This window comes from Physeter macrocephalus, chromosome 20 (genome assembly GCF_002837175.3).
Source record: "Physeter macrocephalus isolate SW-GA chromosome 20, ASM283717v5, whole genome shotgun sequence".
Classification (NCBI taxonomy): Eukaryota; Metazoa; Chordata; class Mammalia; order Artiodactyla; family Physeteridae; genus Physeter; species Physeter macrocephalus.
The window spans coordinates 53211318-53228579 of NC_041233.1; the positions used below are offsets into that span (position 1 = coordinate 53211318).

The following is a 17262-nucleotide window of genomic DNA, read 5'->3' on the forward strand; positions in this document are numbered from 1 at the left end:
GGTTTCCTTTGCTGTGCAAAAGCTTTTAAGTTTCATTAGGTGCCATTTGTTTATTTTTGTTTTTATTTCCATTTCTCTAGGAGGTGGGTCAAAAAGGATCTTGCTGTGATTTATGTCATAGAGTGTTCTGCCTATGTTTTCTTCTAAGAGTTTTATAGTGTCTGGCCTTACATTTAGGTCTTTAATACATTTTCAGTTTATTTTTGTGTATGGGGTTAGGAAGTGTTCTAATTTCATTCTTTTTCATGTAGCTGTCCAGTTTTCCAAGCACCACTTATTGAAGAGGCTATCTTTTCTCCATTGTATATTCTTGCCTCCTTTATCAAAGATAAGGTGACCATATGTGCATGGGATAATCTCTGGCCTTTCTATCCTGTTCCACTGATCTATATTTGTTTTTGTGCCAGTACCATACTGTCTTGATTACTGTAGCTTTGTAGTATAGTCTGAGGTCAGGGAGCCTGATTCCTCCAGCTCCATTTTTCTTTCTCAAGATTGCTTTGGCTATTTGGGGTCTTTTGTGTTTCCATACAAATTGTGAAATTTTTTGTTCTAGTTCTGTGAAAAATGCCATTGGTAGTTTGATACGGATTGTGCAAACAGTGACAGTTTTACTTCTTCTTTTCCAATTTGGATTCCCTTTATTTCTTTTTCTTCTCTGATTGCTGTGGCTAAAACTTCCAAAACTATGTTGAATAATAGTGGTGAGAGTGGGCAACCTTGTCTTATTCCTGATCTTAGTGGAAATGTTTTCAGTTTTTCACCATTGAGAACGATTATACATCACTTTGAGGGTGCTGATCATTAAGAAGTCTTGACTTTTTCCCAGGCCTGTGGGGGAAAATATGCTATAAGTCCTTAGTATCCTAACAATAAGTGAAGGATAAATGCTAAGTTATTAGCAAAATCTCCCATTATTCAAGTCAGCAGGATACAATTTTGTTGTGATGTCCCCTAAATTGGGATGTGCCACATTTTAATTTTCCTTCTTTGTATCTGCTAATGAGCACAAAATTCTCTCTTGCAGCTATCAACTTGTAAATTTCAACAAAAGTGTGTTGGTATTAAACAGAATATTTTTTCTTCTGAAAGTTGGTGAACAACACATTTCACATCTTTTCATTTAAAGGACTGTTTCATAACCAGATCACTTTTACCACAATTTATATGATATGGGTTAAGGAAATAATCTTAAAAATATGGCTGATGACATGCTGGATTACTGAACTGACTTCATGTCAGAAGATATAATAAAAACATATATTGATTTTTATATAATTATTCCTAAGATCTATTAATAGATTATAATAGAAAATATTTAATATAAATACATTTGGGCTGTTTCCAATTTTTGACTATTACAATTAAAGCCACTATGAGCATTCATATCAGTTTTTTGTGCAAACACAAGATTTCATTTTTCTAGGATAAATGCTCAAGACTGCAACTGCTGGGTCAGATGTTAAATCCATTTTTAGTTTTATAGGGAACTGCATAATTACATAGGGAACTACATATAGGGAACTACATAAACATAAAAATATACCAACTTGATACAGAGTTTAAAAGAGGAATAGATAGCATTTAGAATGAGAAAAAGATAACTATTAAAAACACAGGATGAGATATTATAATTGACCACAAAGTCAGAACTTTGCTTTCCAGCAACAAGAACAAGAAGGAAAGTTTCATTAAGAAACAAACAAACAAAAAAACCCCAAACTAAACAACAAAAAACCGTAATATTGCCTAAAAAAAAAAAGACAACCAACTCAATGGGAGAAAATATTTGCAAATGATATGACTGATAAGGGGTTAATATCCAAAATATATAAACTGCTCATACAACTCAATATCAAAAAAACAAACAACCTGATTTTAAAAATGGGCAGAACACCTGAATAGGCATTTTTCCAAAGAAGATATACAGATGGCCAACAGGCACATGAAAAGATGCTCAACATCGGTAATCAACAGAGAAATGCAAATCAAAACCACAATGAGATATCACCTGACAGCTGTCAGAATGGTCATCATCAAAAAGACCACAGATAACAAGTGTTGGTGAGAATGTGAAGAAAAGGGAACCCTAGTACATTGTTCAGAATGTAAATTGGTACAGCCACTATGGAAAACAGTATAGAAGTTCCTCAAAAAACTAAAAATAGAACTACCATATGATCCAACAATTCCACTCCTGAGTATATATCCAAAGAAAACAAAAACATTAAATTTCAAAAGATATATGCACCCCATATTTGTGGTGACAAAAGTTTTTAGAGAAGATTTGATTATCAATAGAAGGATGGTAGAATAAACTAATGTATAGTTTTGGACCATTATATAACTTTTACCAGGAATGAGTTCAGTCTTTTATCTATTGACCTGATGGAATGTCTATAATATATTATTAAAGAACAGTATTCATTGAAGGGTAATATATACTGTTTGAGATCCCATTTTTATTTTTTATTTTAAAATTTTTAAAATTTTTATTTTTGGCTGGGCTGCGGCTCATGGGATCTTAGTTTCCCCAACCAGAGATTGAACCCAGGCCACGGAAGTGAAAGTGCCGAGTCCCAACCACTGGACTGCCAGGGAGTTCCCCGAGATCCCATTTTTATAAAAAAAAAAAAAAAAAAGGCAGACACCACAAAAAAGATACATGCACCCTGATGTTCAGTATTATTTATAGCAGCCAAGATATGGAAGCAACCTAAGTGTCCATCAGCAGATGAATAGATAAAGAAGGTATGGTATATATACAATGGAATATTACTCAGCCATAAAAAAGGATAAAATTTTGCCATTTGCAACAACATGATGGACATGGAGGGTATTATGCTTAGTGTGAAATAAGTCAGAAAGAGAAATATAAATACTGTAATACTGTATATCAGTTATATTTGGAATCTAAAAAATACAACAAACGAATATAATAAAATAGAAACAGACTTATAGAGAACAAACTAGTGGTTACTAGTGGGGAGAGGGAAGGGAGGAGAGGAAAGATAGGGATAAGAGATTAAGAGGTACAAACACAAGCTACTATGTATAAAATAAATGAACTACGAGGATATATTGGATAGCGCAGGGAATTTAGTCAATATTTTATAATAACTTTAAATGGAGTATAATCCATAAAACTTTTGAATCACTACATTGTACACCTGAAACTAATATAATATTGTAAATCAACTATTCTTCAATAAAAAGAAAGCTTCTGGCACCAACTTCTAAGAAAGATTTTCACAAGGATTTTATTCATAAGGAACATAATAGTTATTTTGAATCATGAAGATAAACAAATGCTTCCTTAAAATGGGAGCACAGTGACTATGTGAGGGAAGGAGACTGTGTCAAGGCAGATTTGAAATGCCACTGTAAGCTGAAGAGCTCTGCACACTCCCTCATGTATTTTAGGCATATCCTGTGATGCTAGCTAATGCCTAACACAATGCCTGGAACTGCTCAAGAATTCCTCCTCCAGAACTGCTAAGGTGGCAAAATGTTTCATGTTTTGAGGTGAGAACTGAGGCTGAAAGAAAAACAAAATTGAAAAACAGCCTATTAATGTCTGTTCTAACTTCTATTAAATCAGTTCACAGTAGATAATTTCAATTTGTTGGAAATATTACATAATATTTTAGTTTAAAAAACAAAACAAAATACAAGTATCAAATATTCCTCATGTTTACAAATACTATTGTGTGTTCTGAAACTAAGTTATGAGAAAAATGCCAATAGAGAAGAGTGCAGAAACATTTTTTAGTAAAGATAGAAAAACAAGGTTTCAAGATAGTTTTAAAATTGTCTTCATCAGTTTATAAAGATATATATATACATAGAGGATTTCTAGTACCGTTTGATAGATAGCCTTAATTCAGTTGCAGATATATTGGTAGAATAAATACAAATTATTACTTTAAATCATAGCATTTTAGATTTTGAAGGGATCATAGCGATTACCTAGTTCAATGTTTGCCAAATAGTTTGGAGAACATTAGTATACCATGTCTTGTTAATGCTTGTTCTGTGGGGGAAAACAAAGAGTTCTGTGCTCAAGTAAGTTGGGGAAATGTGGGGTTAAATAAAATTTAATAGATTATTTTTTTAAATTTATTGAAGTACAGTTGATTTACAATGTGTTACTTTCTGCTGTATAGCAAAGTGATTCAGTTATACATACATACATACATATATTCTTTTTCATACTCTTTCCCATTATGGTTTATTACACAAAATTGAATATAGTTACCTGTACTTTACAGTAGAACCTTGTTGTTTATCCATTCTGTATATAATAGTTTGCATCTGCTAATCCCAAACTCCCAATCCATCCCTCCCCCACCCCGCTCCCCCTTGGCAACCACGAGTCTGTTCTGTATGTCTGTGAGGCTGTTTCTGTTTCGTAAATAAGTTCATTTGTGACATATTTTAGATTACACATATAAAAATTTAATAAATTCTTTTTTTTTTCCTTTTTTGGCTGCGTTGGGTCTTCGTTGCTGCATGCGGACTTTCTCTAGTTGCAGCGAGTGGGGGCTGCTCTTCGTTGTGGTGCGCGGGCTTCTCATTGCGGTGGCTTCTCTTGTTGTGGAGCACGGGCTCTAGGCACGTGGGCTTCAGTAGTTGCAGCACGTGGGCTCAGTAGTTGCGGGGCATGGGTTCTAGAGTGCATGGGCTGAGTAGTTGTGGCTTGCGGGCTCTAGAGTGCAGGCTCAGTAGTTGTGGCCCACAGGCTTAGTTGTTCCGCGGCATGTGGGATCTTCCCGGACCTGGGATCAAACCTGTGTCCCCTGCACTGGCAGGCAGATTCTTAACCACTGCGCCACCAGGGAAGTCCCTAATAAATTCTTTACTTCAGGAATTCTAAGGGATTTTCATAAGCTAATGTTCATGGTGATAGCAGTTTGAGTTTCCAAAACTTATTTGACTTAAACAGTTTTTATTCCTGTAAAACTAATAATAGCTCATGAAATAACTAGTTTTCCTATATCCTTATGATACATCTTAAGAAAAGTTAACTGATCTGGTCCAGTTGCTTAATGTTACAAATTAAACAACAGTGGCCTGAGAAGGTTATGTCACTTGCTCTAGATTATGTACAGTTTCTAAGTGGCAGAGCTAAGGTTTTTTTTTTTTTTTTTTTTTGGTGGTACGCGGGCCTCTCACTGCTGTGGCCTCTCCCGTTGTGGAGCACAGGCTCCGGACGCACAGGCTGAGCGGCCATGGCTCACGGGCCCAGCCGCTCCGCGGCATGTGAGATCTTCCCGGACCAGGGCACGAACCCGTGTCCCCTGCATCGGCAGGCGGACTCTCAACCACTGCGCCAGCAGGGAAGCCCAGAGCTAAGGTTTGAATGCACATTTCCTGATTCTCAGTCCCATGGGTTTTTTCCTCTATTTACCATTATCAAAGAATATGTTTCGTAACTTTCTTTAAATATTAATATAAAATCATGTCTCTCTTTTTTAAATTTTTTGGCTGCATTGGGTCTTCATTGCTGCACATGGGCTTTCTCTAGTTGCGGCGAGCAGGGGCTACTCTTTGTTGCAGCGCATGGGCTTCTCATTGTGGTGGCTTCTCTTGTTGTGGAGCATGGGCTCTAGGTGTGTGGGCCTCAGTAATTGCAGCATATGGGCTCAGTAGTTGTGGCACGCGGGCCCTAGAGCACGCGGGCTTCAGTAGTTGCGGTGCATGGGCTCAGTAGTTGCTAATGCGCAGGAATCATGTCTCTTTTACCCATTTAAGTCTTCATCTGAGGGCTAATCCATGGATTCTTCCATAGAATTGGGAGATTTGCTGCTTCGTCAGAATCCCAGATATCCATTCCAAATTACTAGAGGAAAAATATCAATTAAAATTTTAAAAATTCAATCAGAAACAGGGTCATAGGCTTTTAGACACAGAAGCTGACCGCAAAGTACGAAAAAAAAAAGCAAATGGGCTCATCATTTGCATCTTGGAAAAATCTACAGATATTTTGCCATTTTGCCTTAGTGGAAAGAATAAAGCTTAAAAACCATGAGGTAAAGGTCATCAGCCAAGCAAAATTTTAGAGAGGATTTTCAACTGTTAAGATATAAACATTATTTCCTGTGGCCAAGAGATCATCAAAATTAAGGGCTTAAGGAATAGGCACTATGAAGAAAGGGTAACAGAAGAGATAAAGTTGGAGTGGGAATAAGGTCAGGGGTTCTAAAGTACTGGACATCAGACTTCCCTACCTCCACCCTTCCATATATCTTCTCTGAGTGCCCACTTCTTCACTATCTGAAATTACCTTATTTGTTGAATATCTTTCTCCAGCACTATCCATCTATTCATTGATTTGTCCATTCAGCAAATATTTATTAGGTGCCCCAAATGTGCCAAGAACTGTTCACTTAGAGATATAGTAATGGCCAAACGAGGCTAAGTCCCTGTTCTCAAAAGAGAGACAGACTATAAACAAGTAAATAAAAAATATCATTTCTGAAAGTAATAATTGCTTTGTAGGAAATCCAAGATAATGCAGTAGGCAGTGACTGGGGGAGAAGGACAATATTAAATAAGACAGGGAAAGTTGACTCTAAGGTAGTGACATTTAAACTGAGAAGTCAGCCATGCAAAGATAGAACATTCCAGGTAATGGGAACAGCAGTGCAAAAATCCCTTCATGTAAGGCCTTGCAAGTCCACAAAGCTTCATGAGGGAAGGGACCTGGTCCATCTTGCCCAATACTGATTTCTCAGAGCCAAGCAGAGTTCCAGGACAGTAGGTATTCCATAAATACTTGTAGAATGGAAAGGAATGGATAGTTTGTCCTGTATCATAGCACTTACTCTGTTATATTTGCTGGTTTACTTACCTGTCTCCTTGAGGGCAAGGGCTCTTCCCAACCTCTGTAGCCATGTTTAGTACTATGTCTGGCATATGGAGATGCTTAACAGAATTGTTAAGCAGCATATAACAGATGTTGAATGAATACTGTATCTTTATTAGAGAAGATAAAATTAAATGGAAGGTATTCTTTAGGAATACCTACTGAAAATATGCTAAAAGACACTTAAGATTTTTGTATTGTTCCAATGTTGCTTAGTTTCTTTTTTTTCTTTTTGGCCACACCACGCGCTTGCGGGATCTTAGTTCTCTGACCAGAGATTGAACCTGGGCCCCCGGCAGGGGAAGGGCGGAGTCCTAACCACTGGACTGCCAGGAAATTCCCTGTTGCTTATTTCAAAAAGTAGAAAACTGACATCTGTTCATATTATAAAGGCAGTTTTCTCAGGGATAAAGGCCAGAGAAGAAGATGGGAAGAATTATATCTTAGTGTTTATAAATAGCAATCACTACCTTAATAGAACATTAATGTTAATATGAGTTCAAAAAGTGACTATTCTATATTCTAGTAAAGGTTGCTAGTGTTGATTTTCTGGTACATATGCCACCCGTTGGGAAGAACATTTCCTCAGGTAAGTACTATAAAAAGCAGAAGCAAAAGTTCTCAAAGGGAAGAAAGACACCAGAGAGAGATTTAATTAAGCAGTTCTTATAAGAAATAAGAAATGAGTTAACCAGTTAGGTTTCTTCCCAGAATACCTGAATAAATACTGGGAAGGAAATTTCTAACTCTCAGGCAAAATTCAGTTTCTGGTTTAATTTTATTTAGCCTATTAAACACTAAAAGACTATTAATGCTTTAGTGCATTATAGAATAAAACAGATGTGGTCTCTAAAAACAAATATAAAACAGTCATTCTTTTTATGAGCTACTATATAAACTTTACCAAATACTTATGATTTGAAAAGAAAATGTGATTTTACAAAATGGAGTATAGGAATAAAAGCAGAAAGCCAAAGACAGTCTTATAAAACATCTGCAGTGAGAAGGAAGAAGAGAGAGCTACCAGAAAATTGAGACAAACTTGAATAAAACTGTGTCCAAAATTAAAAAATTAAAGTATACATAGAGAGTGGTTAATGATCCCACATGCTGCAAAGAAAAGCTGCAGGATTTGACTGGATTGTTGGTGATCTCTGGTGATCTCTTTCAACGGTCAAAGCAAAGTAGACACAGTAGTCCCTGCTTATTTGTGGGGAACATATTCCAAGACCCCAGTGGATGCCTGAAACTGCAGATAGTACTGAACCCTATATATATTATGTTTTTTCCTATGTCATATATATATAAAATTTAATTTATAAATTAGGCACAGTAAGAGATTGACAATAACCAATAATAAAATAGAACAATTACAACCATATACTGTAATGAAAGTTATGTGAATGTGGTTGGTCTCAACTTCAGCTCTGCCGGAAATGTGGCAGCGCTTCTTCACTAACAGACGCAGCCTCTCCAGTAATTGTTATATTTTTTTCAGTCCAAAACTATTCCTGAATCTGTGTAACCATCCCTTACTTGCAGTAAATGGCTTGGTGTCACTCGTTTAATGCATTCTCTTGCTGAAGTCTTTGTAGAGGCTCCATGCTTCCTGGTACATGTTACCGTCAGTCAGAACACGTTTTCTGTTCATGTCATCCACCCACAAATGTAATGTCTTTTCCATCTTGGCTAAGCACTTATCACCCACTGTGGCCATAACTTCTACAATTTGAGGTGTGACAGCAAAACAAGCACACATTTCTTTAGCTTTCTTCACAATTTCAGGGATAGAAGATTCATTTTCACTGTAGATCTTAGCAACTGCAGCATACGATTTTTTCCTTTCCTTATTAAGACCAGCACTTTCACTTTTTCACATAAAGGAAGCACTTTATAGCTTCTCTTGGCATATTCGATTTGCCAGCATCACTACTCTTGTGCTTTGGGGCCATTATTAAGTAAAATAAGCGTTATTTGAATGCAAGTACTGTGATACTGCAACAGTTGAACTGATAACCGAGACAGCTACAAAGTGACTAACGGGTGGGATGTGCTGGATAAAGGGATGATTCACGTCCTGGGCAGGATGGAGAGGAACGTGATTTCATCACACTACTCAGAATGGCAGGACGCAAATTAAAACTTATGAATTGTTTATTTCTGGAATTTTCCATTTAATATTTTCAAACTGCGGTTGACCAGAGGTAACTGAAATAGCGTAGTGAAACTGCAGGTAAGGGGAGACTACTGTATATTTAAGAAGAGAATAGGAAGGTAAAGAAACGGAGGCAGTGATCACAGACAAGGTGTGTTTTTTTCATTGAAGTATAGTTGATTGACAATAGTGTGTTAGTTTCAGGTGTACAGCATAGTGATTCAGTATTTTTGCAGATTATACTCCATTATAGGTTATTACAAGATAATAGGTATAATTCCCTGTGCTATACAGCATATCCTTGTTGCTTATCTATTTTATAGTTTGTATCATTAATCTCATACCCCTAATTTGTCCTTTCCTCCGTTCCTTTCCTCTTGGTAACCACAAGTTTGTTTTCTGTATCTGTGAGTCTGTTTCTGTTTTGCACATACATTCATTTGTATTATTTTTTTAGATGCCACATATAAGTAATATCATAGAGTATTTGTCTTTCTCTGACTTATTTTGCTAAACATGATATTCTCTAGGTCCATCTACGTTGCTGCAAATGGCAGTATTTCATTCTTTTTATGGCTGAGTAATATTCCTCTTAGCAAATTTCAAGTATACAGTACAGTATTGTTACCTATAGTCACCATGCTATATATTAAATCTCCAGAACTTATTCATCTGGCATAAATGAAACTTGTGTATCCCTTGACTGAAAACACCCTACTTCCCCCAATCTTCCCCCTCCCAGCCCCTGGTAACCACCATTCTACTTTCTGCTTCTAAGAGTTTGACTATTTTAGATTGCACATATACATGAGATCATACAGTATTTGTCTTTCTGTGTTTGGTTTATTTCACTTAGCACAATGTCCTTCACATCCATCCACGCTGTCACAAATGTTAGATTCTTTTTTGTTTTTTAAGACTGAATAATATTCTATTGTATGTATGTATCACATCTTCTTTATCCATTAATCTGTTGATGGACAGTTAGGTTGTTTCCATATCTGGACTGTTGGGAATAATGCTGTAGTGAAAACAGAAGTGCAGGTATCTCTTTGAGATCTTGATTTCAATTCCTTTGGATACCGCTATATACAGAAGAGTTGAGACTCGGTTATTACCCAACTTGGTTTTTCAGTGATTGAAAATGTGATATATAGAGTTGAACTCGGTACTTGAAATGTGGCAGAAATGTATAGTAAGCCTACTATTTCCTATGATCGCAATCTGAAACTTTAAATGTCAACCTTTAAAGTATATTCACTTTTTAATCAGCTGCATCATACTGCATCAAGTAAAATTCCCTGCCCTGCTGTTTTTCATATGAATGACTAGAACAGGCCTCCACATCTTGTCAGTGCAATTTAAAAAAAATCAACAGTTTTAGGACTGTATTATTTTCTCAGTAAATTCCATCTTATTGGTTTTAGTTCAACATTTTGGTCTATCAATTTCAATTCTGAATCCTAAGCTTGTTATTATAGCAATTCCCAAATGTGGCCTATTGGCAGCAGAATCACTTTGAGTGCATAAAAAACATAAAAATTCCTGGGTCCCTCTTCAGAGATTCTGAATCCCCAGGTGTAACATGAGACAAGGAAGTCTACATTTAACAAGCCCTCAAGTAATCCCCAAACAGTGATATTTGCAAATCACTGTTCTCTCATATCCATTAATCAAAAAAGTTGAAAAGAAGTACTCAAACAAATACATATACATGCATGTTCACAGCACCACTATTCACAGTAGCAAAAAGGTGGAAACAACCCAAATGTCCATAGACATATGAATAGATAAACAAACTGTGGTATATACATACAATAGAACATTATTCAGCCACAAAAAGAAATGAAGTACTAATTCATGCTATATGTGGATGAACCTTGAAAGCATTATGCTAAGTCAGAGAAGCCAGACACAAAAGATCATATATTGTATGATGCCATTTATATGAATTATCAATAGGTAAATCCATAGAGACAGAACACAGATTGATAGTTGCCAGGGACTGAGGAAACGGGGTCATGGGGAGCAGAGTGGTTAGTGGACGTGGAGTGATGAAATGTTTCTTCACTTGATAGAGGTGGTGGTCGTACACTTTGTGAGTGCACTGAATGCCACTCAATTGTTCACTTTAAAATGGTTAATTTTATCTTATAGGAATCTCACCTCAAAAACAGATGTGAACCAGCTATTTAAGACATCTAGAAGGTTTAAATAGGTACTAGGATAGTGAAATGGGGAAAGTGATGGTACAGCATATTCTTCAAGTTATGATAAGACAAAGTACAAATTCGTTTTGTCTTAGCCCTGAGGAAGGAAATAAAATTAACCCATAGCAGATGGGAACTGTATAGAACAGGGGTTGGGAAACTCAACGATATGTTTTTGTAAATGAAGTTTTACTGGAACACAACCTCGCCCATTTGTTTATGTTGTCTATGGCTGCTTTCAGGCTACAATGGCAGACTTCAGTAGTTGTGACAGAGGCTATATGGCCTGCAAGCCTAAAATATTTACTATCTGGCCCTTTAAGAAACAGTTTGCTAACCCTGTATAGAATATGGTGTCTTTAGGGTCAAACTAGGTTCACACTGAAAGACTTAAATAGAAAAGGCAAGAAAAATGCTAGCCCATAGTTATGGTGCCCTATGTGAAGAGTTTCTGGAGTATTCAAAGCTGAACCTGAAGAAGTGGACATGATTAGGAGTTTGGGAACCTAATGAGAAGAACATCAGTGAACACTAAGACCCATAACAGGGAGGTATTTAGCTGTAATATGGCTGGCTATAAAAATCTATACTAAAGCTTTGGAAGAAAGCTTTTACTTTCTTCAAATCTAAAACTCTCAATAAACACAATCCTTTGGGAGGTAATAGGTAGGACTTTCTGTGGGCTAGCTGAATTCTTGGATAGTTAAAATGTAGAAGATGAACTAGAAATACCTTTTTTTATGAGTGATTAATCAAATCATAATGAGAATATATTTTAAAAGAATTAGCAATTAGCTTAAAGGGAAGCAGGATACTTTCATACTTTGCTTTCATCTCCATTCACTGCTAGAGTTCAAAGAATAGCTTAAAATAATAAAAAAATCTACACTTTCCCCTTTAAAATTTTTTTCATAAGAAATTTTATCTTTAGACTCTGAATTTAGTTAAAGTCTCTGAAAGCAAGAATATAAGTGAATAATGTCTGCTTTCCCTATTTGACATATGAATTTCAAGAGTTTTCTAAAGCATGGGCAGATCAAAGAACTTTCAGGAAAAGGGTAAAGGTGGCCGTAAATTCTCTCCAGTAAGATCTCTCTACGCCCAATGCCTTTCCCCTTATACGGATGTGAACAGTTACAGTGCTGGGTTAAGTAGGGGAACAGAACTAGTAGAAAGGGACTTGGGTCCTCATTTCAATTTTGGAGCTTATAAACAGTCTTTCCAAAAGTAACTTTCTCTTGAGTTGCTTCAGCGTGGGCACTACTTTACACCTATGATGTGGAGGATGCGCAAGGACAAGAAAATCTCCTATGTTTCTGTCCAGCCAATAGTCTCTGGATAGATTTACATTATTCCAGGACCTTAAGAGCCAAGGCTCTGAGGAAGTAAGTCATGGTTAATTGGTAATTTGTATAAGATGGCAATGCTGCTTAGTTTCAATATTTGCAGATATTCTGCAAAGACCTTTAAAGCATGGAATAGCACAGATATTGTATTACTGCTTAAATTCTGGAAGGATTAGAGTCAGAGTATCACTCACATTTGTCATATGGTCATAGTGATCAGCAAACAGACCCTACAGCTTCCTGTTGGTGTTATCATATTTATCCTCTTTCCATTTATTGCCAAATTTCTCTAACAAGTGGTCTATAAATGTTCATTTTCTTGCCTTGCATTTTCTCTTCACTCATTTTTCTTTCATCTGTCCAGTTTAACAAACAGCAGCACTAGAGAAGCATTAAATAATTTAAATTTACAGTCAAACTAACATAGTTTGGTTATGATACTGATTAGCTCAGGAGGAGGCACTCTTGAAAACTACCCTAGATTGGGAATTACCATAATAGCAGAATAGAAAGTTAAGGAAATGAATGAATATAGGGTCCTGCTAAGGACACTGAAGATGGCTGACAGTAGGGTCCAAGCTGGGTATGGTCACAAATGACACCTAATATGCACAGGGCTTGCTCCCTCTCTCCCTTCAGGTCTTAACCACATGTCATCTTCTTAGAGAGGCTTTCCATGACGATCCCTTTAATTCTAAACCTTTACCCCATCACCCTGACATTTTCTATTCCTTTTCCCACATTTACTTTCTTCCACAGCACTTATTACCGTTTCACAAGCTATATATTTTACTTATTTAAATTGTTTATTGTTTGTCTCCCACTAGAATGTAAGCTCTGTAAAGGAAGGGGTGTTAGTCTATTCTGTTCACTGTTGTATCAGCAACACCCAGAATGGTGCCTAGAATATTACCGACATTCAATAAATATTTGTTAAATTATTGAATTTCAATCTCAAAGTGAATAAAGAAGTTGTATCCTGGCCCATATTTTAAAACGTATGTCCAAGTAACTTGCTTGATGCAGTTTTTAAATAAAGTGGGTACAGCCTTTCCTGCCAAAGAAAAATATGCTCCTCTCTGATGATACATAGTATCATGAAACACTACAGACCTCAAGAAGCAACAGCATCTTTTACCTATTTGCTTCTAAAATAAATGGCTTGGGACTTCCCTGGTGGCTCAGTGGTTAAGAATCCGCCTGCCAATGCAGGGTACACAGGTTTGAGCCCTGGTCCGGGAAGACCCCACATGCTGTGGAGCAACTAATCCCGTGCGCCACAACTATTGAGCCTGTGCTCTGCCCGTAAGCCGTAACTACTGAGCCTGTGTGCCACAACTACTGAAGCCCACGCGCCTAGAGCCCATGCTCCGCAATGAGAAGCCACTGCAATGAGAAGCCCGCGCACCGCAACGAAGAGTAGCCCCCACTCGCTGCAACTAGAAAAAACTCGCATGCGGCAACAAAGACCCAAAGCAGCCAAAAATAAATAAATTTATTTTTAAAAATAAATAAATAAAAATAAAATACATGGCTTAATACCTACTATGCTGCTAGTCCTAAAAGGCAATCTCAAAATATTACAATAGATTATGATCAATAGCTCCATCAAGGAAGTCAAATCATTCATTTACTTAGGGGTACATTTTTCAGTTTACTCAATTGGCAGTCCAGGAATTAGAGTCTGTCAATTTATATGGTCTAGCACGTTGGTTCCCAATCCTCAGAAGCTTTGAAAAATGAAATTCCTGACACCCCTCCCCACCATACTAAGTCTGTTAAATTAGTATCTCATATGGTAGGTCCCAGGAATCTGTCTTTTAAAAACTTTCTCCAGCTGATTCTTCTATATTGCCAAGTTCAGAAATTATCACTCTAGAAGAGGCATTCCAAGGCTCCTCCTATGGTAAAGATGACTGACTGATAATACCTATATACTTAAAGCTTTACCAGTTCAAAATAATTTCTTCCATGCCCTATGGTGCCAAATTTAGGAGATAACAAAGTCTGAATTTTTTGACAGATAAGAATTGGAGATTTGTAACTATGATTAATATTCTTTAGGATAGTTTCTAAATTCTAACTTTAGAATTCTAAATTTTCTAAAACTTTTGGATATACCAAGCACAAAAATTAGTTATGGCCTAACTCTGTGTTCTAATAATAAACAAATTAGTTTTCTTTTGCTTTCCATATTTAACAATGAGAGTTGTAATGAAGATTTTAATTTAAGAAAACTGCAAAGGATAAAAGAGAAACTCGGGACTTCCCTGGTGGCGCAGTGGTTAAGAATCTGCCTGCCAATGCAGGGGACACGTGTTCAAGCCCTGGTCCGGGAAGATCCCACATGCCGCAGGGCAACTAAGGCCGTGCGCCACAACTACTGAAGCCCACGTGCCTAGAGCCCATGCTCCGCAACAAGAGAAGCCACCACAATGAGAAGCCCACGCACCACAATGAAGAATAGCCCCTACTTGCCGCAACTAGAAAAAGCCTGCACGCAGCAACGAAGACCGAACGCAGCCAAAAATAAATACATAAATAAATTAAAAAAAAAAAAAAGGAACTTTACTAAAGGAATAAGATCCTTGAACAACTCACAATAGGGTTTAAAATTTGCCTTCTCATGGGTTGAGTTTTGAGATCCTTTAAGTATACACATCCATGCATTCAATGACCATGGGCCTCACCAAAAGCTAAAAATAATCAATGAAGGATTAGTGTTGATCAAACAAGATTAATGAGATAGATTATGTGAAAAGATCCTTGATTTCTCTAACCAACTAACAGATTATGTAAAAAAAATGATTTGTTATGGTAGCAGTGATGAGATTCTAAAAATCTACAGAGAAATATTTAATATAAATACATTACTACCTTAATTTTTAAGGTTCCTATTTTGGGGTTTTTTTTTTTTTGAGTAAATGGCTATATTAAATAAAAATCTAGTTAAAATGTATTAAGTTGAAAAGGTGCTAACAGCAAAGCAAATAACAGAATAAAAAGGATAAAAAGCATTATTATCCACATTTTCATCCATATTCATTTACATGACATTAGACATTTTCATAACATTGGTCCCTGCTTTTAGCTGAACTTTATAAAAATACCTTGAATTGCTGTATTTGGATCCCAGCCTTCAATAAGTTACCTGAATAAAAATACCATTTCAATTTTACAGAGTAGGTAAGGGTGAATTTTAAAATTTTCTTCTCAAGAAGACAGACTTGAAAATATAGCACCAATATCATTCATACCTACATATAAGGTATCCTGTTCTGTTAATTCCATTAGTACAACAAACACCGATGAGTTTATCTATAAAATGTAATGAAACATTAAACAATATGAAAAAATAAAAATGAAAATAGTACAATAAAATGTTTTATACACAATTTGTAATATAATAACCTTATGGGGATTCCCTTGTATGTTAATTGATAGTATAAAGAATGAACCAGAAGAGGGCAGCTTGGAGACAAGGAACTCAATTAGGAGGCTACTGTCAAGAGATGATAGCTACTAAAGCAGAGCAATGAGGACAAAGACAGTCTTCAAAGGAAAGCTGTTTATGATTCAGAATCAAATAACGTGCTGTGTGTGGAATGTTTTAAAAAATGTAATTTCAGAGTTGCTCTTAGTTTTAACTTGGGGTGACTGAATAGATACTGGTTTCATTAAAAAATAGGAAATACAGAGAATAAGTTTTGTGAGGCAAGGTTGGTTTTGAACTCCACACATACTGAGTGATTTGGACACTGGGTTAAGGGTGTCACAGACAATCTGGAGCTTGGGTGAAGAATCTGGGCTAAGGATAGATTTGGGAACCATTATGCTACAGATGGTAGTTGAAGCTATGATACTACTCAAGGAAACAACACAAAATGAAAAGAGAAAAGGATCAAGGACAAAACCCTGTAGAGCAACAATTAAGGGCAGCAGAGGAGGAGTTTTGGTTTTTTGTTTTGTTTTTTGCTTTGTTTAGATTAACTTGAACATGTTTATATGCCAAAGAGAAGAAAACAACTAAAAAATCCCAGCAAAAGGAATTAGAGCAAGACCCCAGGAGAATTAGTATAGAAAATTTTAAATGGTGTAAGAGATGGGAGAAGAACAGTAGAAACTGATGTCAAAGAAACCAAGGAAGAGAAGTTCAAGACTGGGAAGTGGTCCGTAAGCCAAGTGCATTTAAGAGGTCTAACAAGATATACTGGCTTTGGCAATTAGAAAGTCATTGGCAGGGGACTTCCCTGGTGGTCCAGTGGTTAAAACACTGCGCTTCCACTGCAGGGGGCACAGGTTTGATCCTTGGTTAGAGAACTAAGATCCCACATGCTGTGCAGTCCTTGGCAGCACAACAAGTGATGGAAGCTAGAATATTGTGGGTGGAGGAGTTAATAGGTGATGGGGTAGGGAGAGGATTCCATTTTCTACAAGTCTGACTGTGAAGAAGAGGAAAGCGAGCAGAAATCAGAAAATAATCCAATCAGAAAAAATCCAATTTCTGGTTTTGTTGTTGTTGTTGGAAAGGGGAAATGAAGCTGGTATGGGAAGGTGGAGAAAGGGTACACTAAAGATAAAAGAAAAGGTTAAATGATGAAACAAGGCCTCAGGGGAGACAGAATGGATGGAATCTAGGACACATATAAGATCAGCTGTGTAGAAAAAAAAGGTACCTTTTCA

At 36.6% G+C, this 17262-nt stretch overlaps 1 protein-coding gene across 3 annotated transcripts in view; it reads right to left on the reverse strand.

Annotated features, from left to right (window-relative positions):
* Positions 1-17262, reverse strand: part of LOC129391666 (uncharacterized) — a 32175-nt gene that overhangs the window by 5462 nt on the left and 9451 nt on the right. For 2 of the 3 annotated variants that reach the window (XM_055081308.1, XM_055081309.1), the window contains exon 2: positions 15837-15897. The exons of the other annotated variant lie outside the window; for it this stretch is intronic. In XM_055081308.1, coding sequence (XP_054937283.1) covers positions 15837-15897 — 61 coding nt within the window. The remainder of the gene's footprint in view (positions 1-15836; positions 15898-17262) is intronic. 3 annotated transcript variants of the gene reach the window in all.